This window comes from Ziziphus jujuba, chromosome 2 (assembly GCF_031755915.1).
Source record: "Ziziphus jujuba cultivar Dongzao chromosome 2, ASM3175591v1".
In the NCBI taxonomy this organism is placed as follows: Eukaryota; Viridiplantae; Streptophyta; class Magnoliopsida; order Rosales; family Rhamnaceae; genus Ziziphus; species Ziziphus jujuba.
The window spans coordinates 8,259,032-8,285,955 of record NC_083380.1 but is presented as its reverse complement, the minus strand read 5'-3'; the positions used below and the strand labels follow the sequence as shown (position 1 = coordinate 8,285,955).

General features: G+C 33.0%; 5 protein-coding genes and 1 non-coding gene across 7 annotated transcripts; 4 read left to right on the top strand and 2 right to left on the bottom strand.

Annotated features, from left to right (window-relative positions):
• Positions 1 to 2,934: 2,934 nt before the first annotated feature.
• On the top strand, positions 2,935 to 3,006 carry TRNAQ-UUG (transfer RNA glutamine (anticodon UUG)). The gene has a single exon. It is a non-coding gene; the product is annotated as a tRNA-Gln (tRNA).
• Positions 3,007 to 3,738: 732 nt separating this feature from the next.
• On the top strand, positions 3,739 to 7,652 carry LOC107404515 (probable protein S-acyltransferase 7). Its single transcript, XM_016011468.4, has 5 exons — positions 3,739 to 4,181; positions 4,737 to 4,919; positions 5,780 to 6,076; positions 6,551 to 6,784; positions 6,895 to 7,652. The coding sequence occupies exons 1-5, from the start codon at positions 4,077 to 4,079 to the stop codon at positions 7,438 to 7,440; spliced, it is 1,365 nt and encodes a 454-aa protein (XP_015866954.3). The 5' UTR covers positions 3,739 to 4,076; the 3' UTR covers positions 7,441 to 7,652.
• A 525-nt stretch (positions 7,653 to 8,177) lies between these two features.
• Positions 8,178 to 9,261, bottom strand: LOC107404516 (mitochondrial import inner membrane translocase subunit TIM8). Its single transcript, XM_016011469.4, has 2 exons — positions 9,102 to 9,261; positions 8,178 to 8,496 (listed from the first exon to the last, which is right to left on the bottom strand). Exons 1-2 carry the CDS (start codon positions 9,147 to 9,149, stop codon positions 8,308 to 8,310), a joined length of 237 nt encoding a protein of 78 aa, XP_015866955.1. The 5' UTR covers positions 9,150 to 9,261; the 3' UTR covers positions 8,178 to 8,307.
• A 3,072-nt stretch (positions 9,262 to 12,333) lies between these two features.
• LOC107404509 (NAC domain-containing protein 83) lies at positions 12,334 to 13,691 on the top strand. Its single transcript, XM_016011462.4, has 3 exons — positions 12,334 to 12,665; positions 12,751 to 13,037; positions 13,157 to 13,691. Exons 1-3 carry the CDS (start codon positions 12,485 to 12,487, stop codon positions 13,463 to 13,465), a joined length of 777 nt encoding a protein of 258 aa, XP_015866948.3. The 5' UTR covers positions 12,334 to 12,484; the 3' UTR covers positions 13,466 to 13,691.
• Positions 13,692 to 14,918: 1,227 nt separating this feature from the next.
• LOC107404511 (uncharacterized) lies at positions 14,919 to 17,272 on the top strand. Of its 2 annotated transcripts, XM_016011463.4 has the most exons (4): positions 14,922 to 16,333; positions 16,452 to 16,511; positions 16,584 to 16,684; positions 16,804 to 17,272. In XM_016011463.4, the coding sequence occupies exons 1-4, from the start codon at positions 15,595 to 15,597 to the stop codon at positions 16,975 to 16,977; spliced, it is 1,074 nt and encodes a 357-aa protein (XP_015866949.3). In that variant the 5' UTR covers positions 14,922 to 15,594; the 3' UTR covers positions 16,978 to 17,272. The 2 variants fall into 2 exon arrangements, with proteins under 2 accessions (XP_024924452.3, XP_015866949.3); XM_025068684.3 differs by lacking the exon at positions 16,452 to 16,511 and having other exon boundaries at positions 14,919 to 16,333.
• Positions 17,273 to 17,386: 114 nt separating this feature from the next.
• On the bottom strand, positions 17,387 to 26,907 carry LOC107418096 (uncharacterized). The gene is made up of 3 exons (XM_016026769.4): positions 26,651 to 26,907; positions 26,337 to 26,547; positions 17,387 to 22,344 (listed from the first exon to the last, which is right to left on the bottom strand). The coding sequence occupies exons 1-3, from the start codon at positions 26,807 to 26,809 to the stop codon at positions 17,594 to 17,596; spliced, it is 5,121 nt and encodes a 1,706-aa protein (XP_015882255.4). The 5' UTR covers positions 26,810 to 26,907; the 3' UTR covers positions 17,387 to 17,593.
• Between the last annotated feature and the right edge of the window lie 17 nt (positions 26,908 to 26,924).

Here is a 26,924-nt window from a genome sequence, read left to right as displayed (position 1 = left end):
TGATGACTACGTACCTACTTATTCAATCATTGGGTTTCATTTTGCTTAATTAAATACGACCAAATATATGCCTAAATTTGCGAAAGAAAAAGAAACAAGTTGTCAAAATCATGCTAAGAAATTTATGAAATCAGTTGATAAAGATTTGAGAATAAATTAATTTTCATATGCTTTGTAAAGTTTATGTTATGCTTATTTATCCTTCTCTTTTGTTAGGTCAACCAGAACCCTGTATATATTAATGATAAAAAAGCCTGTAATATCATAAAAATTAAGGAAAGCTATTCAAGATATATATATATATATATACATCTATATATATTCATTGATTTATAAAACGTATACATGTATACACATAGATAGACTGATTATAAAGCATTTGAATTTCTAAAAACAAAAATTAAAATACATGATCAAATAGGAAAGTTTATGTGGCCCTTGCTGATGTAATCGATCAGATTAAATCTTAAATATATTTAATTATAGGTATATTTGATAGTTGGAGAAATTAATTGGAAGAATGATGAGCTTTTCGTTTCAAAAAGGAAGAGTGACGAGTGTGGGGGTAGAATGGATCGAATTGAAGAAGATATTGATGGAATTAATTTGTATGGATGAATATAAATAAAGATCCAAAAAGAAGGGTGAAAGATTGAATGGAAAAAAAAGAAGAAAAAAGAAAAAGAAAAAGCGAGAGACAGCAAAGCACACCGTCTCGTCTTGTAGCTGGATTTGGCAAACATTGATTAAATTTTCATTGCCTTTTCTGTTTTGGTCATCCACACTTTTTATTTTTCGTTTTCATTATCATGACCTCATTATATATATCTCAGTTGCATTCACAGTGCTTGTGGATGTTCCTCAGCATATTAATATTCCGACATATAAATTCAAAAATATCTATATATATATATATATATATATATTCCTCCTTATATTTATATATAATTGATACTGAGGCTGCATGATTAGCTTCACACCACTTCTTTTATATAAAGCTAATTCAATTTGTTTCAACTACTACACCAATATTTATTTTCCTCTATATATATATATATATATTAAATCAATTAAAGCTCTTCAGTGTGGATATATCTCTAGAGGCCATAAAATATTTATTTATATATTTAATATTTTAACATATATATGGAAAATAATATATGCAAGTGACTAACTTTTTTTTTTCCCCTCTCTTTTCTTTTAACCAACATCTGGATAAAATTGAATTAATTAATATATCTTAGTAGCATTTTAAATATTGGTGCACTTGAAATGACATTATTCTTTTATCAAAAAAAGAAAGGAAAAGCAAAGAAACGAAAAGAAAGAAATGACATTGTTCTTTAAATCACTATGTTTGGAAGAATATGAAATATCCGGACATAAAGAAGACAAATCAAACTGTTAATTCTAACATGATCTCATAATAAGTTAATTAATTTTTTCAAATATATATATATATATATATATATATATATATATATATATATATATATATATATATATATATATATATATATATTGTATGTATCAATGAAAATCATATTCATCCATGCTTTTCTTTGTTCTTTTTCGTTAGCTAATAGATTAGTTCTAATTAAATTCCTGATGAAGCACATGACATATAACGAAAACTCAAACGAATATTTCTGACACTATATGGGTGTCTATTCAAATTATTGAGATAGGTTTGACATATGGAGTAATTAAAGGGCAGAAAAGCAGAAGTTATACATGATATTTTATAATTATGAGGTCCAATTCACAGCATGCGGATATAAAGAGGGGCTATATATGATCAAAAAAGAAAAAGGGAGGGGGGGTGCTGGCTATATATATATCCTTTATAGATAATTAATTAATTAATTACATGTGTATATACATATTAGGTGATGAAAGCCTCAAGGATCCCACTATCGATATCCCATCCCAGCCATATCAAATGAGCTTTTTTGAGGTCCATGCATATTCCTTTATAGATATTACTTTTTATTTTATTTTTTTAACTTTTAGGTTGAGAAGATGCCGTAGAGAGTTCTTACTATTGCAGATTATGGTATACCTGAATATAATTGCACGGAAAATTTTTTTGGATAGAAATGCCGAATTCATCAAATGTAAGATCATAAACATATGAATAATTAGTTGTTATATGTCATATATATATATATATATATATATATTAATTTGTAGTTGTGGATAATGCAATCAATTTAGATATTGCTAGCTTAGCTAAGACAAAGTCATATATATATCATCTTCAACATCATCATGTTTTCCAAGTGGTTGCTTCTACAACTTGCCAGAAATAATGCTAGCTTGCTTTTTATCAAGTAGTAGCAAATTGCATGCCCGTACTCTAATTAGTTAAAGATTATATATATATTACCCTAGCATATATAAAAATGAATGCTAGTCTTGATTTATATCGTGACTATGTAGATGTTAGATATCGATCATATTAATATAACTTATTCTTTAAATTTTCGACCCTCTTTGGCGTGGTGTGTTGGCTTATGAGTATTTGGACACTACCCTTGTTCCATTACAAGTACATTTTTAGGCCAAATCAAGCTGTGCACAATGTATATTGGTAACACTTGGTACAAGAACATAAAACCTTTGGAAAAGAGCCCAGTTATGGTCTAGCGCAAAGTTCAACACAATGTGTTTTGTGACTGAAATTAACTCATTTAGTCTGGTTCCATGGTATGTTCTCTTTGTTTGACCTCGAGGATAATAAACAAAGTCAACAACTTTCTATTGATGATTGTATAAGGAACTATTAAATAAAATGGTACCAAGGCACGAATATTCTTGGGATTCAAACAGGAACAGTTTACTTTTACAGTATCACGTAATTATTAAATATATTAAAGAGAATGTTTGTATTGACACGAATATTAAAATAAACTTATCGTGGAGTTCACATGTGGTTCTATGGTGTAGTGGTTAGCACTCTGGACTTTGAATCCAGCGACCTGGGTTCGACTCCCGGTAGGACCTTTTGTTGCTACCTTTAATTTTATTAGATTCTTAAGCAGCAAATTAAACCTGTTTTTTTTTTTTTTTTTTTTTTTTAGTTTCTTTTATTTAATATAAAATCACGACCATAAAGCCAATGATTTTCTTTCTTCTTTATTTATTTATTTTTTTTTAATTTTCTTTTTTGGAAGATTTTAATTTCATGGTAAGCCACTAATTAAGCTCAGCTGGTCAAGTTCAATCCCGCCTAAACCATCTTCAAATCCAACCTATTCAGAGGCAATTTAGAAGCTAATGAAAGACATGCACAAGTCAAATTTTTTGGGTTCTACTTTTGGGTAATCTAAACCCCCTAAAAGGAAATGCACCAACACTTCCCAATCTTATTTGGGCTTCTTCCAAAAACATTCTGCATCTAGCCCAACCCAGACTCATTCCAAGCTCAGAAACCAAAAGTGAACGATTTCAGTGTAATAAAGAAACATATCCAACCATAATAACACACGTGGATATAAAAAAGCCTTTCGTAGTAGTATATTAAAGGAAACCATGATGGTATGTATGACAGACGGTATAAGGAATCAGTCACGCTGAAATGCTGACTGACATTGTCGGAAAGCTAATGCAATATTTTAATATAAAAATAAAAAATAGTTTATTATTAAAAAAAAAAAAAAAAGAAACTATACGTAGTGGTTATTCGTCGTGGGAAATTCAACGGGTTGACAAATTCTGATGGGCTTTGAGAGCTTGCCACCTCAGCAGTAGTTGCCGGAATCTTACACCTAATGAAAGTAACCGGTTCTAATGATCCGAGCTTACTATGCAGGTTCTTAAGAAATCTGAATGGGTATGAGAAAAATTGATAGAATACCTACACATTTACATATATATATATATATATATACACAAATTTGGGAATGTGGGTATGAGAGAATAAAGTCAAACTCCGAAACCCAACTCATAAATGGCCGTTCTTTTTGACCTTTTTATTTTTTTGCTTGATATTTCCTTTTGTTAGAGAGAGAGAGAGAGGAGGAAAGAGAAAGGGAAAGAGAGAGAGAGAGAGAGAGAGAGAGAGAGAGGACGAGATGTATGCGGCGCCACGTCAGCGGTTGGGGACTTCGGACTCGGCTGCCGGAGTTGTCGATGAGTCGGCGCTGCTCAGAACTTATGAGGCCTGGAAAGGCAGCAATGTAAATAACGGTCTTATATGTCTTTTTCTCTATGTGCATGTTGCTAAGTTTGTTGATTACTTGCTTTGTTGAGAGGACAAAAATTTGGGGTCTCTTTTGTATATCTTCTGGACTGAAAATTTTCATTTGGAATTTTGTTGATTTTGAAAAATAGACAATCTTTTTGTGTTATCCATATGATGATATCAAAAGGGTCTTTTTTTTCCACTTCTTCTCTTTTTTCTTTTCTTTTTTCTTTTTTTTTTTTTTTAGTTGTTGGGAGTTTTCGTTCTGTTTTCTTTTTTATTGAAGTTGTTGCAAAAGGAGAAATATTAGAGCTTTCTAATTTAGAAGGCATTGGGTATGCAAAATTGGGAAATTGAGTTCTGTAATGATTGTTTCTGCTGTTTGGTGATTTGGATAGCTAAATTGGGTAATTGGGTTTTGTAATGGGTCAATTTGGCTTCCAAATAGCATTCCTTTCTCTTTTCTTTTTCTGCATAGGAGTATATTCTTGTGGCTATGACCATGCACTTATGCTTGCTCAAAGGCATGATTGGTTGTTCAATTCTGCAGATATTTCTTTTCGGTGGAAGGTTTATATTTGGACCTGATATGAGATCTCTTCTTTTAACGTTATTCCTTATTGGTGCCCCTGTTGGAGTTTTCTGTGGCTTTGTAGCTAGAAAACTGATCGATGACTTTCCGCATCACTTGGGAATATCAATAATGGTTGTTGTTGGCGTCATGACATTCATTGTAAGTCTTTTTCCTCTGTAAATTATGTATATGCTTCACTTCATTCATTTACTCTGCAAGTTGTATGTAGTTTAATGCGTCCATGTCGTCCTGCTCGGTACAAAAGTTTCTGACTCCTATTGCCTTGCTTATATGTCGTAGTTTTTATAATGGACGATGCAGTTCAACATAAACTCTTTATGAACACGTGAATGGTACTTTAAGTCCTAGGAGCAAAGTCTGTATAGTAGAGTTTGTAGCATTAGTTTTCATCATAGAATTCAGAAAGTGCTGATCCAAACCTGTCTGATGACTGCATTCTGGTTGTACTTTATGTACAATATGAGGAGAAAAAGCACTTGAGAACCTTATTATTTTACTTGTTGGAAAGCACTGCTATGATCTTAATGCTGTAAAATCCCCTCAGGGTATCTCTACATTTATATGCACTCCATGTCCTCAATAATTTACTTCTAAACGGCCACATTAGGTATTAAATAGTTGCTACCAGTATGATCCTCGTGTGCTAGTCTTACTAATGCATGAAATGTGGTTGTTCCACTCGGAAAAGATATCACATTGGTAGTATCAATTCGTGTATCCTAATATTGTGTAGCTTTGTTACATACCAACTCATTTCCAGTATGCCATGTGCAATTGTTTCTTTTCTCGTTACTTATTCCAGCATTCTGAAATCAAAATTCTAATGAGAGAATCAATTTGTATCTTAAAAGCAAAACATAATTTTCAAAAAATGTGCCAGAATTGGTTATGTTACGTAATCATAAATTTATAAAATGAAATTGATTTATTAAAATGCCTTTCATAGTTACTGCTTTACCCTGAAGTTTTGACGGTTCATGTGTATTTTTCTTTTGCAGGATTTGATTCTTCTTGTTCTAACCTCAGGAAGAGATCCTGGTATTATACCTCGTAATGATCATCCTCCAGAGCCAGAAGACTATGATGGGAGTGCTGAAACTGGGGCTAGTCAAACTCCGCAGCTGCGTTTGCCACGCATGAAGGATGTAATCGTCAATGGTGTAACTGTGAGGATTAAGTACTGCGATACCTGCATGCTTTATAGACCTCCTCGCTGTTCTCACTGTTCAATATGCAACAACTGTGTTGAGCGATTTGACCATCACTGCCCTTGGGTTGGCCAGTGCATTGGACAGGTATGCGCGTTCTTTCATATGGCATCTTAAATTTTAAGTCCAAAGTAGTGGTTTTTGAAGAACAATGCTTCACATAAAATATCTCTTCCTTCTATCTTTACATTCCTTTGTTTGGCTTGGTTGTTAATGATGTGAGTAAACTACGTTTCCTTGACCAAGGGAAGTCTATTTCATGATGTAAGTATAGCAATGAAAGGGATGTCTCAGTCCTGCTGCATATATAAACAGCCATGTCATTGTTGTCATACAAGATGATGGGTTAATCCCTAAGGATAAGAGATTAGCTGATATGGGAATCTTATCGAAAGTTTTTGAAAGTATTCCTATTTGGAAATCTTTTGTTAATTACCATCAATTAAATTGTTTGTTCTTGAGTTTTGAAGTCCATCTGTACCCACATCGGGACTATTTGCAGTTTCTGAATTTAGGATGCAGATGTGTCTGAATTGAAATTGTTCTTTCTTTTTGGTACAGCGGAATTACCGATTCTTCTTTATGTTTGTCTTCTGCACTACTCTCCTTTGCTTATATGTACATGGGTTTTGTTGGGTCTACATCAAGAGAATCATGGATGGTGAAGAAACATCAATTTGGAAAGCAATGATTAAGACTCCTGCCTCCATTGTGCTAATAGTTTACACTTTCATCACTTTCTGGTTTGTGGGTGGCCTTACTTTCTTCCATTTGTATCTTATTGGAACAAACCAGGTAACAAACTTTCTATCTCATGGTATCTTCAATTTCCAACTGTGTCCTTAGAATTCTTCAGTTTTCCCTCATCTTTTAAAATTAGATTTCTATTCAATTTGCTTTGGCAGTCTACCTATGAAAACTTTAGATACCGGTATGATCGACGTGCCAACCCATATAACAAGGGGGTAATTGAGAACTTCAAGGAGGTATTCTGCACCAGTATTCCTCCATCCAAGAACGATTTCAGGAAGAAGGTAACAAAAGAGCCTTTCATTGCACCAAGAACAGTTGGTGGTGGTTTTGCTAGTCCCATAATGGGAAAAGCCATAAGTGACATAGAGATGGGGAGGAAACCAGTATGGGATGAGGCTGCAAGACATGGAGGCGATTATGAAGAACATCTCAGTAACGATGATGTTGAAAACAAGGATCAAGGACCGACAGAGGATGATGTGTCACCGGATTTAAGTAGGAGCCTTCCAACGGAGAGTGCAGATAGGCGTGATTTGTTACGTCCCCGGCGTTCTAGTTGGGGAAGGAGAAGTGGAAGCTTGAATATATCACCCGAAGTTCTTGCTTTGGCAGCTGGAGTTGGTGACTCAAGGCGTGTCAACGATGGAAACAGTGTAAGCAGCTCGATAGAGACTGAAAAATCTCAGACAAATTCTTAGATGTATAATTAATGTGGAGACACGAATCAAAAAGGATTAAAGACAAAAATGTAATTATGAAAAGTATCAAGTTTGTGTAAATTTTGAGTTGGTGTCGATTGGGATTAATATTCTCAGGCGATCAATCTATGGCGGTGCTAAAACTGTTTTGTATTGTTTTGTAGGGTATGCTTCTGTATATGTTTTATGTAAGACGTGCTCTAATTCTTGTATGCCTTCATGAGTTTGTCTCCTCGTATTAGTTATAAACTCCGCTTGATTTTGATAGTGTTGGAGATTGAAAACCTATGGTTTGGCGCATTCAACTTTTGCCTGTTGCAAGATTTAATAGTACTTCAGGAAAAAAAAATATAAAAATATAAAATATAAAAAAAAAAATTTGTTAAGAGCACTATATTCGTAATCACTTGTAAATACATATAATGCGCATAAGCAATCTTTACCTAGCCATCACCACCACCCACCAGGCAAACAACCCCCAAACCACAGAAAAATAAAATAAAATAACAAACAATAATAATCTCTATGCCACAGCAGAGCAACCACGTATTTTAACTATGTCACACGACGGCTTTATCACATAGATCTTTTTCTACGGTAGACAAATCCCACACTCAAAAATTTTTGCTTCTACCAGTGATCAAAACTTTAGGCTTGCAAAAAACGAGACTAGAGTAATGATATAAGAATTCTGAGATTTGAGTGTGCAGGTTTATATAAGGAAATTCCAATTCAAATAGTACCAAAAAAGTGATGAATTATATGCTTCGGAGTTACAAAACAGTTCCAACTTGTTTATCTTATGTCATAGGCCAAAAATACCTAGATCTTGTAAATGAAATAGCATATAAAAAAATTCTGAGAAATTCAGTGCATATTCTGAAAACGCTTCATGATTATGACACTCATGTCCAAGTAGCGGCGAGCACAGTTTGAAAGGCAACTTTGTTCACTTGAGCTGAACTTGCTCCCAGGTGTGCCGGTAATGCATTTGTCCCAACACACATTTGTAAGCTTAGCCACCATCTCATTCAGCATAGCTCTTTCCTTCTCTTGCTGAATGGCAACCATAAAAGTATTAGAAAGATCATATATATGGTATATGTATCATGAAAAGCCAAGAAAAGAAAACGAACAAAAATTGAACTGTTAATTTGACCACAGCAACATCCAAGTCCAGTCTAAATGAATGAAAGATATAGCAGGCTTTTGTATGAGTAAAGAACCAAATTTTCTCAAGCAATAATGCCGTACAACTCCCAAAAAAAAAAAAAAATTGTTAAAGTCCCAACTACTTTTTAATTTTTGGAACCAAAATATTCAATCTAAACAAATAAATTTAAATATTTAAAATTACCCCAAATAGCAAACAGAGCTTAAATTAATGAGAAAGATTATTGTTATTTTTTTTTAAAAGAAATGAAGAAGAAGAAAAAACCTAAGCCAATAAAATGATAGAGTTGTAAATCAATAACTTGAATAAATAAATCTTCAATAACCCATCTTTTGGTTGCCGAAAACAAGCAAGAACACAATTATAGGAAACAAAAAAGAGGAAAAAAAGAAAATCGAACTCATTATTTCCTTTTCTTTTTCCAGGAAATTCTCAGTAACCAAACAAAGGTACATGATCATAAACTGAAAAAAAAAATTGAACTCACGTTAATGAACTGAACCAGCTCGGGGTTTTCTAGAGATGAAGGATCCATGGAGGTTTTTGGTCGCTAAAACCCTGAAATTCTTGTTCTTGGAGTAACTCTGAAAAGCCGCTGGTTTACTCTGTAAACCCTAAAGAGTCAAATAAGGGAGGATAGGGACCAATTGAGTGGGCCCAATTTGGGTGCTTTAGAATCGGACCTGCCCAGGCCCATTTATGGCACTCTGAGGTAGTGGATACTGGATAAAAGGTTCGGATCAATAATATAAAAGGTGAAAGGTGGATATATAACTGCCTTTTTTTTTCTTTTTTTTTTCTTTTACTTTTTAGAAAATGTAATTTGTTTCATCAATAAACTAATAATAATAGAAAATCAATGGTTTTTTATATAAGATAAATTTCAAAATTATTATTTCTTAATCATTTACAATAATATTCTTCTAAATATGGATATACATTGTAAATCGACTAAGTTAATAATTTCAAATTAAAGTTATTGTTTTAAAAAATATATATATAACATGGGATCTAAAATGATGGCATTGTCGCTTTTTAGTGACAAATAACATTACTTCCTTTCTTTTTTTCTTTTTTTTTTTTTTTTTTAAGAAAAAGCAATAGATTTTAAAATGTCAAAATCTACTTTTATATACATAAATAAACATTAGAACCTACGCATATGAAAGATTTTCTTCTTACCAAATCCATTTACAACAGTATATAAAAGGTAAATCTTTATTTTTATTTTTTTGACCTTAACATAGATTTTGAAACAATACAGCAAATAAGCATTTAAAAATAGGCCCACATTGCCAAACTTGTATTACATATGCATTAACCAGATGTTTCTTTTTGTCAAACTTTCCGGTACCAAATTTCACATTTTATACCTAATTGAACAAAAAGTGAAGATCACTAATGAAAGGATTGGGCATATGAAGCTTCATTTTCTTCTCTATCTACTTTTCTCTTCATCCAATCAAGTTATGCGTAATTTGCATGCAAAATTCGTAAAAATAAATAATAAAAAAATATTATCGATGCATGGGTACATTGTCACGCATAGTTTCATATACTAAAATCATTTACAAAAGGATCCGAATTCAAATTTTCTTGTCCTAAAAAAATATATATATATATATATAAATGTGTATATATGTATATATCGAAAACGAATTAAAAAATATAAAATAGATCCAAATGTATAACAAAGTTTTAACAAAGTATCTCATTTTTTTTTTCCCTTGATAATTGTGAAAAATAAAAATTCATAAGCATGCGACTAATTGAGAAGACTTGCCTAGGTTCATTGCCAAAAAAGACTCCCATGTGTGTGAAACAATAAGACATTAGTTAAAAGGAACCCACACTCTATAACTATAGTTGCTGCTATCTTAAGCAATGACTTTGTAACCATGCAAACAAAATCAGCTAACTTTTTATATTCTGAGTGGGTTATGGATTTTTAGTCCATATGATAATGAATAAATAAATACATAAAAAGCAACATCTTCACTATGAAGAAAAGTACCAATCCCTCAGTTGACTGTATGCACATAGCTTTCTTGGGCTTTAGCTTCTTTTTCAAAGTAGGAACCTTTTATCAAGTTTTCTTTCAAATCAAAGCCAAAGTGCGGCTTCGGGACCTTTATGTGTCACACATCCATAAATCAAACACAAACGTATAATAGTTTAAACTAATTAAGCCAAAACTCACTCTCTCGATCAAAAAGATACAAATATTTGTCAAGATAAAGAAACATATACATGAACACAAAGCAGATCAAAGATTTAGGTGAGCTTTTAATAATTAATTTTAGCATGCAACTTTTTTTTTTTTAATGTTTTTTTTTGGGTTTTAGGAGGCAAAAATATGTATAGCTAGTGCATCATTTTAGGCTTTCTCATTCATTGTCTTTAGAAACTTAGCTGAGTCATTGGGAGAGAAAATCAGAAAACTATGGCATGCTCAATAAAATATTCATTTCTTTTCTTTTCTTTTCTTTTCTTTTCTTTTCTTTTTTTTTCTTTTTTTCCTCTCTCTCTCTCTTCCCACTTGTTTTTCTTCATTTTGAGAACTTTGAGCAACATAAATAGCCATGGTCCATGATATTTTTCTTTTTTGCTAGAAAGGAACTTCCCATATATTTTATTTATTTCATCCCTGTCATTGTCAATTGACTTTCATTGCTACCAAAGAAAAACCCTTTTCCGAATTGAATTGAATAAAATACTATTAATTTTTTTCTTTTTTGATAAAAAAATACTATTAATTTGTTACTTATGGTGATATTATATATATATATATATATATATATATATATATATATATATATTTTTTTGATCATGTATGGTAATGAATTCATACTAAAGTTTAAACAATAATACTAATTTTTGTTCCAGAAAAAAAAAACAATAATGCTAATTTTTTTCAAAAAGACAATAATACTAATTACTATATAAAAATGATTAAATAAACTAATTCCCCTTTTTTTTGGCATGGAAATACGCTAAACCATAATCACGGTATTTATAACACGTACGATAAATAATTAAAATTATGGTTGTTGATTGATTGAATGGAATCCAAATTGAGTTTTACGTTTGACAAAAAGAAACAAAAAAAATAGAAGAGAGAGAGAGATAGAGAATTTAATGTTATAATTCCAAAAAATTTTCTTAAGAATGTATATGTGGGTACACATTATTATCTTTGTTCGTATTACAAAATTTCTTTGGGGTCAAATTTACGAAATCATTTTTCTCCTCCAATATGAAGCATAACATCAGGTGACTTCATCATTACGATTTAAGTTCTCTCTACAAAATTAACGTATGCCTTATATGTTAGAAATTTGGATTGGTTAAAAGCCAAAGCTTCACGATTTTTATGCAAGGCTTAATTTAAATTATTCCTCATATTTTCGAAAAAATGATACATTTGTCCATATACCTTAGATATCAAGAAAAAACATGAATTATTTAAGTGTAAATTGAGTAAAATAAATAGGAAATTAATCAGAAGAAATAGCGTTTAATTATATTGCTTGACAATATGTAAGTCACTTTCTACACCATAAATCCTTTTATATAAATTATTATCTGTAAATCTTGGAATGCTTAAAAATATACTTTTTCTATTCCATTAACCCAAACACACATGCACTCTCATGGAGAGAGAATCTGTTTCCAAGTTAAGAGCTCATGCCTTACAAATACTCAACGTGGGTTGCTTCATCTTTCCTCGTCCGAGTTGACAGAGGTTCTCTCTCTCCCCGCCCTCTCTCTCTCTCTCTCTCTCTCTCAATATATATATATATATATATATACACACCTACCAAATTCAAGCGTATATATACACACATATATATTATATAAGTGGTATATATGGAGAAATTTAACTTCCTAAGAGACGGAGTTATAAGATTGCCTCCTGGTTTTCGTTTCCAGCCAACGGATGAAGAAATTATATTTCAATACTTAAGACGCAAGGTCTTTTGCTGCCCTCTTCCTGCTTGTATTATTCCTGAGATCAATGTCTGCAAATATGACCCTTGGGATTTGCCAGGTATTTTAACTAGTTTTATACTAATTGATAGCTCAAAAATGTTTTAAAGTTGGTGATTTTGATATGTGGGTTTTGTTTGCTTAAGGTGATTTGGGACAGGAAAGGTACTTCTTCAGCAACAAGGAAGCAAAATATCGAAATGGGAAGAGAACCAACAGAACCACAAATTCTGGGTATTGGAAAGCAACTGGTTCTGATAAAAGATTTGTTTCTTCAAGAATGAATCATATTGTGGGATTGAAAAAAACTCTCGTTTTCCACAGAGGAAAGCCTCCTCATGGTTCAAGAACTGAGTGGGTCATGCATGAATATTCACTTATTGATGCTGCAGGATCTAAAACTTGCACCAAAACTATGGAAATGCATGCCCAGGTTAATTCGTCTTTTGCAAATTTTATAATAAGCTTTTAGTTAGTCAGATATAGAATGTAACATTGCCTACAGTTAAAAAGAGAAATTAATTAACCTCTCCCTGTTTGATTTTTCTGCAGAATTCCCTGAACCAAACAGAAAATTGGGTTCTGTGTCGAATATTTATGAGGAAAAGAAATGCAAAGGATGGAGAGGAAATTACTCATGAAAACAATTTCAAGGACTACAACAAAGCTGGACAAGTTGGGGTTGAGCAGCCAAGATTATTAATATCTAACTTTGTGATGGGTTGCAAGAATAATGGTCATTTGGGTCCCGATCAAATTTCTTGTTCTTCATCTTCTTCTAGTTCTAGTAGTATAACTGAGATTAGTGAAGTGTCTTCAAGTGAAGCAGATTGTCATGAAGAAAGCAGTACCAATTTTTGAAATATTATTTTCTGCTTAAATGGGACAACAATAAAGCAAAGCAACTTCTCTCTTTGGTTAAAGATGTTCATGTCTTGTCTCTAAGACCAACATGTCTGCTAAAGGAATTAAAATAAATATTATTGAATTAAGAAAATGAATCCTCCACAAACTATATTATTAAGCAAATACAAAGATCATTAGTGAATGTAAGTGATGGATTTTCAGTAAATTTACTTTTGGAGAACGAATTACCTCAAGACTTTGTTTTTCTTAGCATCCTTATTTGACAGTAACATTAATAGAAGTAGAGATAAAGAGATAATATTCATATAGTAGAGAGAATGTGTCTGAGATAGCAAAAGGCAATCGATTTTTTCAAAGGAGGATGGCGATGATGAGAGAGAGGTGGGAAAAAGGAAAGCATATAAATTAACTTTGCGTAAAGAATTTTCCTTTGTGGGAGAGCACCAAGCAGGTTCAAAATGAAAGCTAGAATATGTGCACATGGGGATCACTTCTCAAGTTAAAATCTCAATCGCAGAAAAGAAGAGGAGGAATATATATACACACAGACACACAGACACACACAGACACACACAGACACACACACACACACACACATATATATATATATATATATATCGGTATCTAATTTATATATACACGCACACATATATTATAAGTCATTGTTTCCTTTAGGAATATATGTGCATGGACATAACTAGCTCCAATGAAACTGTTTCTTCCTTTTTCCTTATCCCTCAAGAAACCAGAGAAAGTCAAAAACAAGATGAACAAGAAGAAAAAACTATATATGTTGGAGCCGCAGAAGCTGGAAAATGGGTTTGTCACTGTAATTATTCTATTTAATTATTTAATAAGTAATATGTAAGAACTAGTGAAGTAATAGCCAAGGTCACTTTTTTCTTAAGACTCTGGTCTTCCTTCTTTTTCCAGCAAACTCTCTTTTTTTTTTTTTTTTCACAATGAAATGCATCATATTTGGCTTAATTCCTACACGAATTGATATTCCAACCAGATATTTATATTTGTATAAGATTTTTACCAACATCCATTAAAACCCATTGTGAAAAAAGGTTTTTTTTTTTTTAATATTTTATTTTATTTTTTATTGAGGTCGCATCATTGTTTTATTAGAGGAATAGGGATCCAAATAGAAATGGAACATATGATTTGGAATCTCGAATAACAAACTTTCAAAAATATGTAATATTCGAATTATTAAAGGGTGGGATTGATATGATTTGGTTAATCATAAATTCCTTCCAATTTGCTTTGATTCGAAGTGGGCCGTAATAAAAAGATATACCCCAAATTCCATTTAAACAAAGAAAAAGAATTTATTAATTCCGATTCTTTAATGGCTTGTAAGGCCCTCTTTCTAAAAATTTGGAGGGTCAATAATTGTTTAGATTACATGATAAACTAAATTTAGCCCCCATATTTACTGAATTATTTGCCAGTTGATAAATGATTAATGTCCAATTGTCCCTTTTTATTTTATGAAGATTAAGGTCCATTTTTGTACTCGCTTTCTATGGTTTTCTTAGGTGCATTATATTCTGTTTTCTTGGTTTTTTCTTTTTGGTATTTGAGGAAAGTACATTCTGTTTAGTCCCTAAATTGAATCTCTAGAAATCCTGACCTTTTGTCCAAAGGCAGGGACACTGAAGCTGGCATAGATTTTCTCCTTACAAGTGGCCTGCAAAATGAAAGACTGTTTCAAATACCGAAAATTTTGCCACAAGGATGAATATGAGGAGAATAAAAATAGCCCATTCATTAGTTTGTTTTGCAAGAAAATACAGCTAGTAAACCAAAATTAATTTTAAAAAAATAACTGAAAAAAAAAATCTCATGCAATTCAGAGTAAAAAAGACTCAAAAACTTAGTTTGCATAATCTTAAATTTTTTAGTTTTTTCTGCCTATTATTAACCAGCCAAATGATGCAAAAATAGGGTGCAATCAAAATCCAAAAATATTTCATGTGATTATCTGTTACCATAACTGCCAATGAAAATTTTCATTCAAATGGACGGTTCTAGCACACAATTTTTCTTCAACCCCTTTTGTTGTGTTCTTCCTCCACCCTTCTTCCATCCTAGGAGTTTTGTTCTCTTCTCTAATGGGGTGCCAGAATTCAAAGCTAAGTTCAGATGCAGCTGCTGTACCTCCAAAAGTTCGTCCTCTCCTTCGTCGTCGTCTTGATGAAATGAGAAGGCGGCGTAAGCATGGAATCTCCAAGAAAGAGCTATTGAATTCTCATTCTTGCAAAACAATATCATCCGCCGAGGAGAGCGTAGCATCTGCTACGGCACAGCCTTTTACAATGAAAAGCCAAGAATTTCCTAAGCCAGAATCCATACCAGAAGAGAACAAAACATTTCTAGAGGCAGAGGAGGAAACAGAGGAAAGCGTAGAATCTTCTGTGGCCAAGCCGGTAATGGAGGAGAAATCTAACATGGCTCCAACCATAGAGTCCGATGAGGGAAATGAAGACGAGCCTGAGAAGCATAAGAGCAAAGGAAATGAGGAAAATGTCAAAGAATGTAAAGAAGTTATAGAGAATATTGACCAAGAGACAAGTGGAAAAGACAGGAAAGAAGAAGATGAAGAAGAATGCAATAAGAACATTATCGAGGCTGCAGAGAAGAAGGAAGTGGCGGTGGAGAAGGAAACAACAAAAGAGGTAAACTACGAAGAAGAAGATGATGATGATGATGATGATGATGAAGAAACATCAGATGATGAGGGTTCAGAAGCAAAAATATGTCCTGGATCACCAAGCTTTAGAGTATATTGCATCGAGACGTTGCCTAACACACAAGAAAGCGAAACGTTGCCTAACAAACAAGAAAACGACTGTAAGTAATCTTGACAGTAAACACCAAACACACACACACACATATATATATATATGTATACAGCTTACAGATTATTAAAGGCAGGAAATTCAAACACTTTGGTAAACCATATATGCAGGCAAAAAAATCGACAGTCCGAAAGATATTGCCAAGCACACGAAATCATATAGTACAGACAGTGAGTAATCTTGTATATTGAACTCATCATTTAGGAAGCAGGGGAATTTAAACAGTTTTTCTACATTTGCAGGCAGTATTAATGGGAGTCCAAATAATGAAAAAGCTAAGCATACGAAATCGCTGAGTGCAGACAGTGTCCACAGCATGACATTAGAAGCTTCTCATGATGAGGTTCATTACTAAATAAAGTTTAAACTCATTCATGTTCTAAACCAACCATGATAACAAAAAGGGGCTGTGAATCTGTGATTTCGTTCTCTAACAATTCGGTATAATTCAAACCATTTCAGGTCCAGGTTACAAAGACTAAAAAGAAAGATAAGAAAGTGAAGAAAATAAGGAGAGCAATGCGCAAAGGAGGACCAGTTAAGAATCTATTCAAGGTTCAATCATGCTATCACTCTTCAAAGGGTTCAAGTCATGAAAGAGTCACTCTTCTTGCCACAAAATCTGCAGCTGCTTGATTATGCTAGGACTGAAAAGACATTGTAACTTTTCAATCTTCTGGCCCTTTTTGGGCTTCTTCCTTCGTCCTTTCTTCCCCAAGATTCAGGACTCTTAAAAACATATTCTTTTGCAAAGATAGGAATTATCAGATCGAAAATTGTGTCCCTTTGTTATGAGCAAGTAGATTTTCCATCTGCAATGCTCTCATTAATTAATATAGTATACTTTCGCAAGTTTCAAGTCAACATTTCTTATTTTCTTCGTCTTCTAACTCATATAATCTTCACCATGTAACAAACCAAGGCCATGGAAGCCATCTGAACGTCTATGAGACAAACTTATGAAAGATTTTTTTTTTTTTTTTCCTAATTTTCAATTGGAACTGATAAATAATGTATAATCAGGAAGTAGTTACAACAAAAAAAGTAAGTAATTGGCGAACTTTTACATAGTAGCAGCAAATCCATTAATACATATTTATACAATGCCAGATACTATTACACACTTGAAAAACAAAAGACATAGAATACTTCCAATCACCAGCGACGCTGTTCTCATACAAACGCATATATCAAATAGCTGTAAAAACTCCATATACTTAACAAAATATAAGGCTATATATAACACACCAAGCTAACCAGAAGGAAAGGCAGAAGCGAGGAAATCTTCATCCTCCACAAATATTTGCACATTCTTGGACTTCATTAAGAATGTAACTGCTTCTTCATTGAATTCCAGAACAAAAGCCAGCTTTATCAGTTCAGTGAGTTCATCTATATGGTCGCTGTTCTCCCACAGTATACCCTCGGATATTACTTCGGAGAAACATGTAGCAAACTCAATGATATACTTGTGTCCTTTAGATCTGTCTATCTTCTGTGTGAAAAATTTTGAGCTCTCCTTATCCCAACGTATCATTCTACTTGCTGTCACATTCATATTTTCCCCAGAAGATAGTGATAGATTATAGCTTACAGTAATTGGATCAGCAGTCTCATTGACAGTAAGATTGAGAAGACCTTGGACTGCTTTGTTCCTCCTTTCTGCTTCCATGTTGATTGTAGGACCTGCTAGAAAACCGAGAATGAGCTTGACCATTCCTTTCCCCATGAAAATATTCCATGGAATTACCAGCTCAGGTTCAATGCCATTTCGCATGGATATCTCTTCTTTTTGTACCGATTCAGATATAGTACGAACACCGATTTTCTGAAAAATTTCAAGCAATTTGGTTCGAGGCAGACTTGGCAAGCTTGGTTGAGGGTACCAGACAAAGATGGGGTGAGAAGAAGATTGTTCAAAAAGATCCTTCAGCTGAAGGTCATCAGCAATGAAAACATCATTTTTGTTGGACAATAAAATTCCATCTGAACCTGAATTTACTGGTACTTTCACCAATCCATCAGCAAGAGCTTTCTCTGTTTTGGAGTTCCAGTGTTTTGTAACATAACCCCAGAATTTGCAACACTCATCATGAGACAAATTGTGTCCTGAACTTTCCCAACCCTTCCAGAGCTGAAAGTAGTCATCAAAATCAGGACTAGATTTGACTTGGAAAGCAGTAGAGAAGAAGACAAGCAAGTTTTGCTTGTAATATTTGTCCAGAGCAATAAGCTGCAAACTAAATAGTCCACTCTTATCTGAAACAACACAATCTTCAGGAGTAACCCATTTCCCATTTTGATTTCCATGTGGGATCCAAATTCTTCTCCCATCCACACTATCTGGCTCCCACTTAAAATCACTCAAGTAGCTGTAGATTCTAACCATTGTTGGAAATTCAAAATGGGCATCAAGGTGGCTGGCAATTAAGGAACATCCTTTTTCCACATCAACAATTACTCCAATTGCATTGAGCTCTTTCCTGTAGGATCTAATTGTCGACCCATAAAACTGTTCATCGATGAAGGGTCCATCTGTCTGCTTTAAATAATTACCCCACTTCGAATCAAATAACAAGCACTTGTTAGGAGGCCTATAACCAGCATGCGTCTTTAACCATGCTTGAGAAACCTTTTTCATGAAAGCATCAGGAAAGGAGTATCTTTGCTCGGACAACAAAATTTTAATGCATTCAAGAAATGAAAGTGCACTGGCTGGAGCAATAGAGCTGGGATCCCGGGGAAGATAAAGACCATTGGCCACAAATTTTGCTCCATCCTTGAAATCCACAACAGCTCCCATACTTTTGAGCTCCCCTTTGAACTGGTGAATTTCCTTGCCATACCATTTGTCACTGTCATCAATGAAAGGAAGGAGAGTAATTGGATATATAGATTCCCAATCGGGACCAAAGAGAATGCAATCACTTGGAGATCTATAATCACCAAGCCGAGTCCTCAACCACTTCTCCTCACGGATGCACTTCTTAACCTCAGTAGGGAACTTATGGGGAGTTCCCTTCAGCTTTCTGTAACACGAAAGAAATGATGCAACATTTTCTTTGGTAATGGAACCCTTCGATCCATATGCTCTAAAATAACGAGCAAATACTTTAGCAGCTTCTTCAAACTCCACTATCACCCCAATTTTCTTCAACTCATCCTCGAAACAGTAAATCCTGATTCCATAGAAATTTTTGTCCATCAATGGAAGACCATTGAATACATGAAGAAGGCAACCCCATTCATAATGGTAGTAGAAAGTTTCACTGGGTGACTTGTAACCAACATTTGTCTTCAAGCATTTAGTACCTTTTAATGCGCTGACAAGTTTATGAGGGGATCCCAAAAGACGCATACACTCCAGCATCAAAAGAAAAGCCTCATTTGTCAGAGAAGTTAAGCGTGAAGGTGGCTTTAGGTAGTTAACAATGAGCTGGTGACTTCCACTGAAGTCTACTACCACACCCAGCAACTGCAGCTCTGGTTCAAAATGATAAATTTCCTTACCGTAGTAATCTTGATCAATGAAGGGAATGTCGCTAATTTTTGATGCAGGTTCCCATTCCTTCTTAAACAAGACGGACTCAACCGGAGCCTTGTCACCACAGGATGTCTTTAACCATCTTCTTCCTCTAATGCTGTCGACGAATTCTTCTGGTGAAAGATAGTTAGTCCTCAAAAATCTGATGAAATGAAGTATTGAGAACACATAACTTCTGCTTAATGTAGAAGTAGTTGCCAGATGCATGAGATGCTTGCCAATGAATTTACACGCTTCCCCATATTCAGTCATGACTCCAATTATTTTTAGCTCGTCCATATAGTTGTTAATTTCTTTACCATAATAACTTAGGTCGATCAATGGAATATCAACGAGCACGGATCCATTCTGCAAAATGTTTCCCCATGACGAGGTAGGCAGAAATGATTGCTCAGGTGGCCTGTAACCACGGGAGCCATTCAATTTAACTGTCAGCCAGCTACCTTCCCTTATGGATGTCAAGAACTTGTCGGGGATGGGAAGGCCTTTCTGCCAACGAATCCATTTTAAGAGCAAGAATGCATTATCCTTGGTAAGTGGTGCAGACGCAGCCGGAATCTGAGCGTTGGGAAGAGATATATAAGGGACATCAGAAGCACCAGCATGAGCTCTAAGGAAATTAACAAGCGTCCCTGCCGCAGTAAATTCACCAGCAAAATAACCTTGTTTCAAATAGTCTTCCCCCAATTCAACATAGTCATTTTCTCTCCACAGATTTGATTCAATCAATCTTGACCAATTACTTCCATTTGCAGGGACTAGAACCCCGTTTTTTTGTTTGATTACACTCCCGTAGCTGTTTACAAGAGGAATATTATTACCACACAAATAACCAACTTCCTGAAAGGAGATATAATTTTTCGATAGTGAGTGGTATAAGAAGTGAACATAGGCAACTACAGACTTCCGCTCATTCCCAAGAGAATTTTTAAGGAGACCTGCATAATCATATACATTAACAATGTCAACTCCCACTTGAATTCCAAGCCATTCCAACAATGAGTCCTTCTTTGATCGGAGAGCTTCCTGTGTGCTTTTTGGCATGAAAAACCAACTGCTCACAGACCTGAATTCCCCGTTGCAATTAATCAACCATGAAATATGTTCCGGCTTTTGGGATATGAAAACCAGCCTCTGCCCGTTCCAATTTTTGCTTCCGTTGATGCTGCGGATAGACTCCTTCCCATCATGATCCACATACTTTATAAGTGGTATGTTCTTGATGTTGGTGTTGAACAATTTGGAACTCCAATTATCAGCAATAAACTGGAGAAGCTCGATGTAAACAGCCTCAGACACTCCCTCTACAAGGTTGGAACCCTGTATGCACTTTGCATACCATTCATTGTCGACTGGCTCCACTCCCAAGAAACCAAGGATGTGATCATACTTCTGTTTGTCAAATGAATAACTCAAAATGTATTTCCCATGGGATGAGAGCTTCAGCAAGCTCACCCCTTGCGTCCTTGCCTTGTTTAAAATACTCCAGAAAGCAGGCATTAGCCTACCCACTTCGCGAGGCTTGTAAAAGAACTTCTGCTCCGTATGGGACTCACTCGGTACAATATTTTCTTCAACCACCTTTGCTTTGATGGACTCCCTCACCAAATTAAACTCTTGATAGTTAGAGCTGTCGATAGGTAAGAACCCGAACAACTGGGGCAAATTGAATGCTGGAGCATCTCCTGTTGTTTTCACCAGCGAGATAAATGCATTGATAAAAGCCAGGGGAACACACTCAAGAATCCCTTTGTTCCATTTGTTGTCCAGGAGAATCGTTTCCCTCGACGATGCTAGAAGAAAATCTGCCTGAATTATGAAGGGAAAGTTTGTCACCATCTCTGTTGGAAGAAATGCATAAACACCAGGTGATTGCATTCCTCTATTAGGCCGCTCTCCGAAAGGAAATGCTAGCGTGATCACCCACTCCTCGACTTCCATCCTCCTCTCCACTCTACAATCCTGCCGGACAGGAAACTTCTGCTTCCACATATAATACCTGCATTCATTTCCTGAGTCTTTACTATTTTCTTCTGCAGACAGATGGAGAGTGTAGGATTCAGCATCGAAGTCCTTCCTTTGGACAAAATCTGTCTCGGACAATATTGATATTGCATTTACATTATTGAGCCTTGGATCGTCATTGTCTTCTCTGACCGAGAGCCGCTTAATCTTGGAAAGAAACAGCAGGACTTCAGGATGAATGCTAGAGAGTTGCTGCTTCACTGGTTTGACTTTGTCAGGCTTCAAAGGCAAGATCACTACCGTTGTTGGTAGAGCAGAATTAGAACCATATATCTGTTTTATATCAGATAAAGTTGGGTTCTCATCAACCCATTCAGGAACTATGTAACCAAGACTGCAATGTGGGCAAGGATTTTCATTAAATCGAATCTGATATCCATTACTGAAAATGTAGGGACTTGCGCTGATCAAGAACACACTCTTGAACCCAATTCCTGCAGACAAATTTTAAACACCAGTTTTGTAAGTGATTCTGAACATAATTATAAAAGAAATAATTTCATAGAGGGCCATTTAGTTATTTTTTTTCTTTTTTTCTTTTTTTTTAATTTTTTATTTTTTTTTGCTAAAAGATACTCGATCATCACTCAAACAAAGTTAAAATAAATATAAAACAAGTATACTATAAAAGAACAATTAATTTTGCAAGTAAAAATAATGAAATATTGAAGTTCTAAAATTTTTACGCCTTCTAAGAAAACTATGTTCTAAGGATGTACACCGTCTTCTCGTCTAATATTAATCTAAGCTTTTAAAAATCTATCGACATGGCAACTAATCCAATGTATTGCCAAGATTTTCTCTCCTATTTTTATTTCTAAAACTTCTAAATAAAGCTATAAACTGTAAAATCTTTAATAAGTATCAGTTGATTTGTGTAAAACTAGCAAATGGATTAGTATGATTAAGATTATGAATTACTTATCAATTTATTTATTATTAGTATTTTGTTTAAAGGCTACAAACTTTTGTAACAAGTTATAAAATAGATAAAGAAGGAACAAAAACAGTGAATTTTTTTAAGAAAATAAACTAAATACCAGAAGATTTTGAAAAGCATAGTTTTTTTCAAAATAATTCAAAGATCCAATTAATTAATATTTAGTACAGGAAAATATTTTCAAAAGTAATATTATTTAAAAAAAAATTTGTACAAGTTAGAAAAAGATAAGAAAATATTATTTTAAAGTGCATTTATGTTATTAAATATTTTTCAAGTCCATCGAAAAAGAAAATATTATTCAAAGTATTCCATGTTTTTAGTATGTTGAAACTTTTTAATAGAAAAGATTTGTCAATCTTTAATAAAATAATAAAAATATACACTAAGTAGTATATTTTAAGTTTAAAATAAAATAACTTTATTTGGAAGTTTTTAAAACTAAAATGTGATTAAAAAAAAATCTTGACCATATATTGGATTAATAAGCACATGTCATTACATAAAACTTAGATGAGAAAAGGATCTATATCCATGTTCCAATATGATGCAACTATTCACTAAAGATGACAAGGCGTTGTTATCTCTTTTTTAATAGAAAAAGAAAAAAAAAATGCAAATATTTGTGTGTATAAGTTAATGTTATTTAAAAAGCTTATAGCCTTATCGGACGTAGTTTTTACTTCTTTTACTCTTCCAAAAGTATTCCCAAAAATATCACTTTTAACTAATTTTGGTTAATAGCTATTTTGAAATTATGAAACACTTTTTAAGAAAATTGTATAAACCTTCTCATGTGCTATGCAAAAAATTTATTAAAAAAAAAAATACACAATTTTCTCACCCCCCAAAAACAAACTAAAGCTTTAATGTTCTAGTAGTAAGTAAGTCCCTAACATCCAGACCATATAGTCAAGGGTGAGTACAAACTAACAGATCAAATAGATCGCACCGAATTAATTTGGTTCGATTCTGTTTTTATCTATAATTGATTTGGTTTGATTTAGTCTAAAAATAATAAATCATATTAAACTGAATCAAATTTATATATTATAATATTATTTTTATTAGTTTATTATAATGAATTATATTTTTAATGTTTTTTTATATTTTTAGATTATTTAATTAAATATATTAATAATATTATATTTAAATTTTTAAAAAATAATAATAGTTTTTAAAAAATTAAAAAATTTTAAAATAATAAAATATTCAACGATTAAACCGAACAAAATCCAAACAAACCGATTTGATTTGGTTTTCCTCCTTAATTCGATTCAGTTTGGAAAAAAATCGACAAAACCAAACCGATGTCCACTTGTAATAGTGTCATGACTTGGACCCAAAAATAAATAAATAAACAAACGGTTATTAGAAAATAAAAATGATAAGTACTTGGGCAAGGCGAAATATCAAGAAAATGTAACTGATAGATGTCAAATGCCAAATAATGGAAATGTTATATATAAATTTGGTGGTATTAGCAACGATCCTATGGACCTGAACTTCATGGTCCCTAGACACAAAATTATGTGGGGGCAATGAGGATCCAGGTGTCGAGACTAAGCAATTTTTGCTCGATGGTGTCCGACCGTAAGAATTATGAAGAGAATGGAATGGATGATAAAATGGAAAAGAATGGAATGTGAGGTGGAATGAAATTAAAGGTTTTTAGAATCATTAATTGAATCAACAATGGAATCAAATTATTTGATAAAAATACCCCTAACATTATTATATATATAATTAAATTAATTAGACATTATATAACAGTTAACTTTTACCAAAATTTTTATTCTCTCACTCTACTTTTTTTCCACCATTTTCTCTCTCAACTTTCATTAGTTTCTCTCTCTACTTTTGTCGCTTTTATTTTCATATCTTTAGTTATATGTATTATTTATATCATGATCAACAATTTTTATCAGATATTGACAAGAATATATATATATATATATATAGATAATTCTTTTAATCATAAGAATTATTTTGCGACAACTGACAATCTATTAGAATTAAAGAAATTCTAGTTAGCTTAACGCAAGAGTTAGTTATTGTTACTAGACATAATAATCAATTGTGGGAAAAAGAAATAAATGTTTCCTCCCATCAAAATAATTAAATTTCATGGAGCCATAAACGTTTATTCTTATTTTATAAATGAAATTAACCAACATGTTATGTTCAATAGAAATATATATATATATATATATATAGACTTCATTTTTTTATTTTTTTATTTTTTTATTTTTTTGGTTATCAAAGAACATGCATTATTAACGCTCCTCTGTTTCTAGGGTGTGAAGTATTTGAAAAGTTAAACAACCAGCAATTATTCTTCTGAAAATTTCTTTTAAAGTTAAAAAAAAAAATTAAAAAGCTTTAAATTAATTATTTGGACTTAAACCCGCCCATAATTAGAAAATCATAAAATTTCACATTATCCTTTTATTCTAAATGTTTTTTAAAAGTATTCTTTATTATTTCTGTTTAATCATGGAGAAAGAAAAAAAAAGCAAGAAATAAAATGTAGAGAGATATAAAATTTACAGATAGAAAGTGGAGTGAGAAAATTCGATCAAGAAAAAATAAAGGGAGAAAATTAGAGAGAGAAAGTAAAGTGAGAAGTTTATAGAAAAAAAGCAGAGTGAAAAAATTAGAAAGAGGAAGTAAGAAAAAAAAATAAAGAAACAAATAATTTTGCAAGGGTTATATGGTTTTTATCATATTAGTAAGGAATGAAATGGATTATTTCTACCTTCCAAAAGAGAAATCCCATTTCTACAATGTGAGAATGGAATGGTCGTTCTCTCACACGTTTGATCAACCAAACAAAAGAATAAAATTCCATTTTCCCCTTTGACTTCATCGATCAAACATTATTAGAGAATCTGTTCTTTTATTGGATAATCTTTAAAATTAAACTTTTAAAATGCAACATGAGTAAAATTTTATATATATATATATATATATATATATATATATAATTCTACTATAATACGCCAGCACGCCCACACGATTATGGAGTCCAATTATATGCAATTAAATTCTGAATAATCGCCTAAATTACATACAATCGGCGGATAATTATATAACATAAATTAGATGATAGCAACACTACGATCAGTCAATAACGTGAGCGTTTAGGCTATACTTTGATCTGTAATATTTTAAATCAAATAATAAGAGATGATTAATAGGGAGCAACTATATTTCGAACAAAAAAAAAAAAAAAGAATCAACATCAATGCACATGTATACACAATATACAGACCTAACGTACGTGAGGTGTCGAACATTCCCATGCTATTGTCCACAACAAGAGTAATAAGCTTTCACCGGATGATGTTTTAATCAATTAATTAAATAAATAATAATAATAATAATAATGAAAATGAATTTTTTTAATAAATAAATATATAAAAAGAAAAAATAATGAAAATATAATTAGTACGCTATGCAAAATATATATATATATATATATACCTTTCTCCCCAATATAACCGCGTTTCCTGAAGCCTTTCTTGGTAGAGCGTCCGACACTGCAAATGGATTCAATGTTCTTATCCGAAAAGCCTCTCTCATTGTTAAATATCAGCAATGTCGCCGGAGCTCCGGTCTCTGTTATATCCCGGCTTGTTATCACGAACTCCAGCGACGGGTCCACATCCTCCATGTACTCGTTATCTTCAGCATTCTGATCACAAAACAAAACAAATAATATTTTATATTATTAAATTTCATTAAATAATTAATATATAAAAAATTCATTAATTGAAAAAATGTAATTAAATTAGAACCTGTATAAGTTCCATGAGGAAGTGAACGTCCTTAGCGTAGAGTTCAGCGGAGAGATTCTTGACGGCCTGATGAAGATCCTCAGTGAGAGGATTCGTTTCTCCTCCAATGGAGAATTTCGTCCTCCGTATCTTTTCTATGTGCTGTTTCGCCATCGACATTTTCCGTACGAACACTCAAAAAAGCCTTAACTCAGAGACTGAGAGAGAACGAGAAAGAAAGAAAGAAAAACGAAGAAGACGAAGAGTGCGTTTGATTGATTTATTTTTATATGTA

Excerpts from the sequence above, each read along its gene's own strand:
- LOC107404511 (XM_016011463.4), top strand. The coding sequence starts at position 15,595 with ATGGGGTGCCAGAATTCAAAGCTAAGTTCAGATGCAGCTGCTGTACCT. Across the intron at positions 16,334-16,451 it reads TAACAAACAAGAAAACGACT|GCAAAAAAATCGACAGTCCG; the intron begins GTAAGTAATCTT and ends CCATATATGCAG. Across the intron at positions 16,512-16,583 it reads GAAATCATATAGTACAGACA|GCAGTATTAATGGGAGTCCA; the intron begins GTGAGTAATCTT and ends CTACATTTGCAG.
- LOC107404509 (XM_016011462.4), top strand. The coding sequence starts at position 12,485 with ATGGAGAAATTTAACTTCCTAAGAGACGGAGTTATAAGATTGCCTCCT. Across the intron at positions 12,666-12,750 it reads TGACCCTTGGGATTTGCCAG|GTGATTTGGGACAGGAAAGG; the intron begins GTATTTTAACTA and ends TGTTTGCTTAAG. Across the intron at positions 13,038-13,156 it reads CTATGGAAATGCATGCCCAG|AATTCCCTGAACCAAACAGA; the intron begins GTTAATTCGTCT and ends ATTTTTCTGCAG.
- LOC107418096 (XM_016026769.4), bottom strand. The coding sequence starts at position 26,809 with ATGTCGATGGCGAAACAGCACATAGAAAAGATACGGAGGACGAAATTC. Across the intron at positions 26,548-26,650 it reads TCCTCATGGAACTTATACAG|AATGCTGAAGATAACGAGTA; the intron begins GTTCTAATTTAA and ends TTTTGTGATCAG. Across the intron at positions 22,345-26,336 it reads CGGTTATATTGGGGAGAAAG|GAATTGGGTTCAAGAGTGTG; the intron begins GTATATATATAT and ends ATTTGTCTGCAG.
- LOC107404515 (XM_016011468.4), top strand. The coding sequence starts at position 4,077 with ATGTATGCGGCGCCACGTCAGCGGTTGGGGACTTCGGACTCGGCTGCC. Across the intron at positions 4,182-4,736 it reads AGGCCTGGAAAGGCAGCAAT|ATATTTCTTTTCGGTGGAAG; the intron begins GTAAATAACGGT and ends TCAATTCTGCAG. Across the intron at positions 6,077-6,550 it reads TTGGCCAGTGCATTGGACAG|CGGAATTACCGATTCTTCTT; the intron begins GTATGCGCGTTC and ends TTTTTGGTACAG.
- LOC107404516 (XM_016011469.4), bottom strand. The coding sequence starts at position 9,149 with ATGGATCCTTCATCTCTAGAAAACCCCGAGCTGGTTCAGTTCATTAAC. Across the intron at positions 8,497-9,101 it reads AGCTGGTTCAGTTCATTAAC|CAAGAGAAGGAAAGAGCTAT; the intron begins GTGAGTTCAATT and ends GTTGCCATTCAG.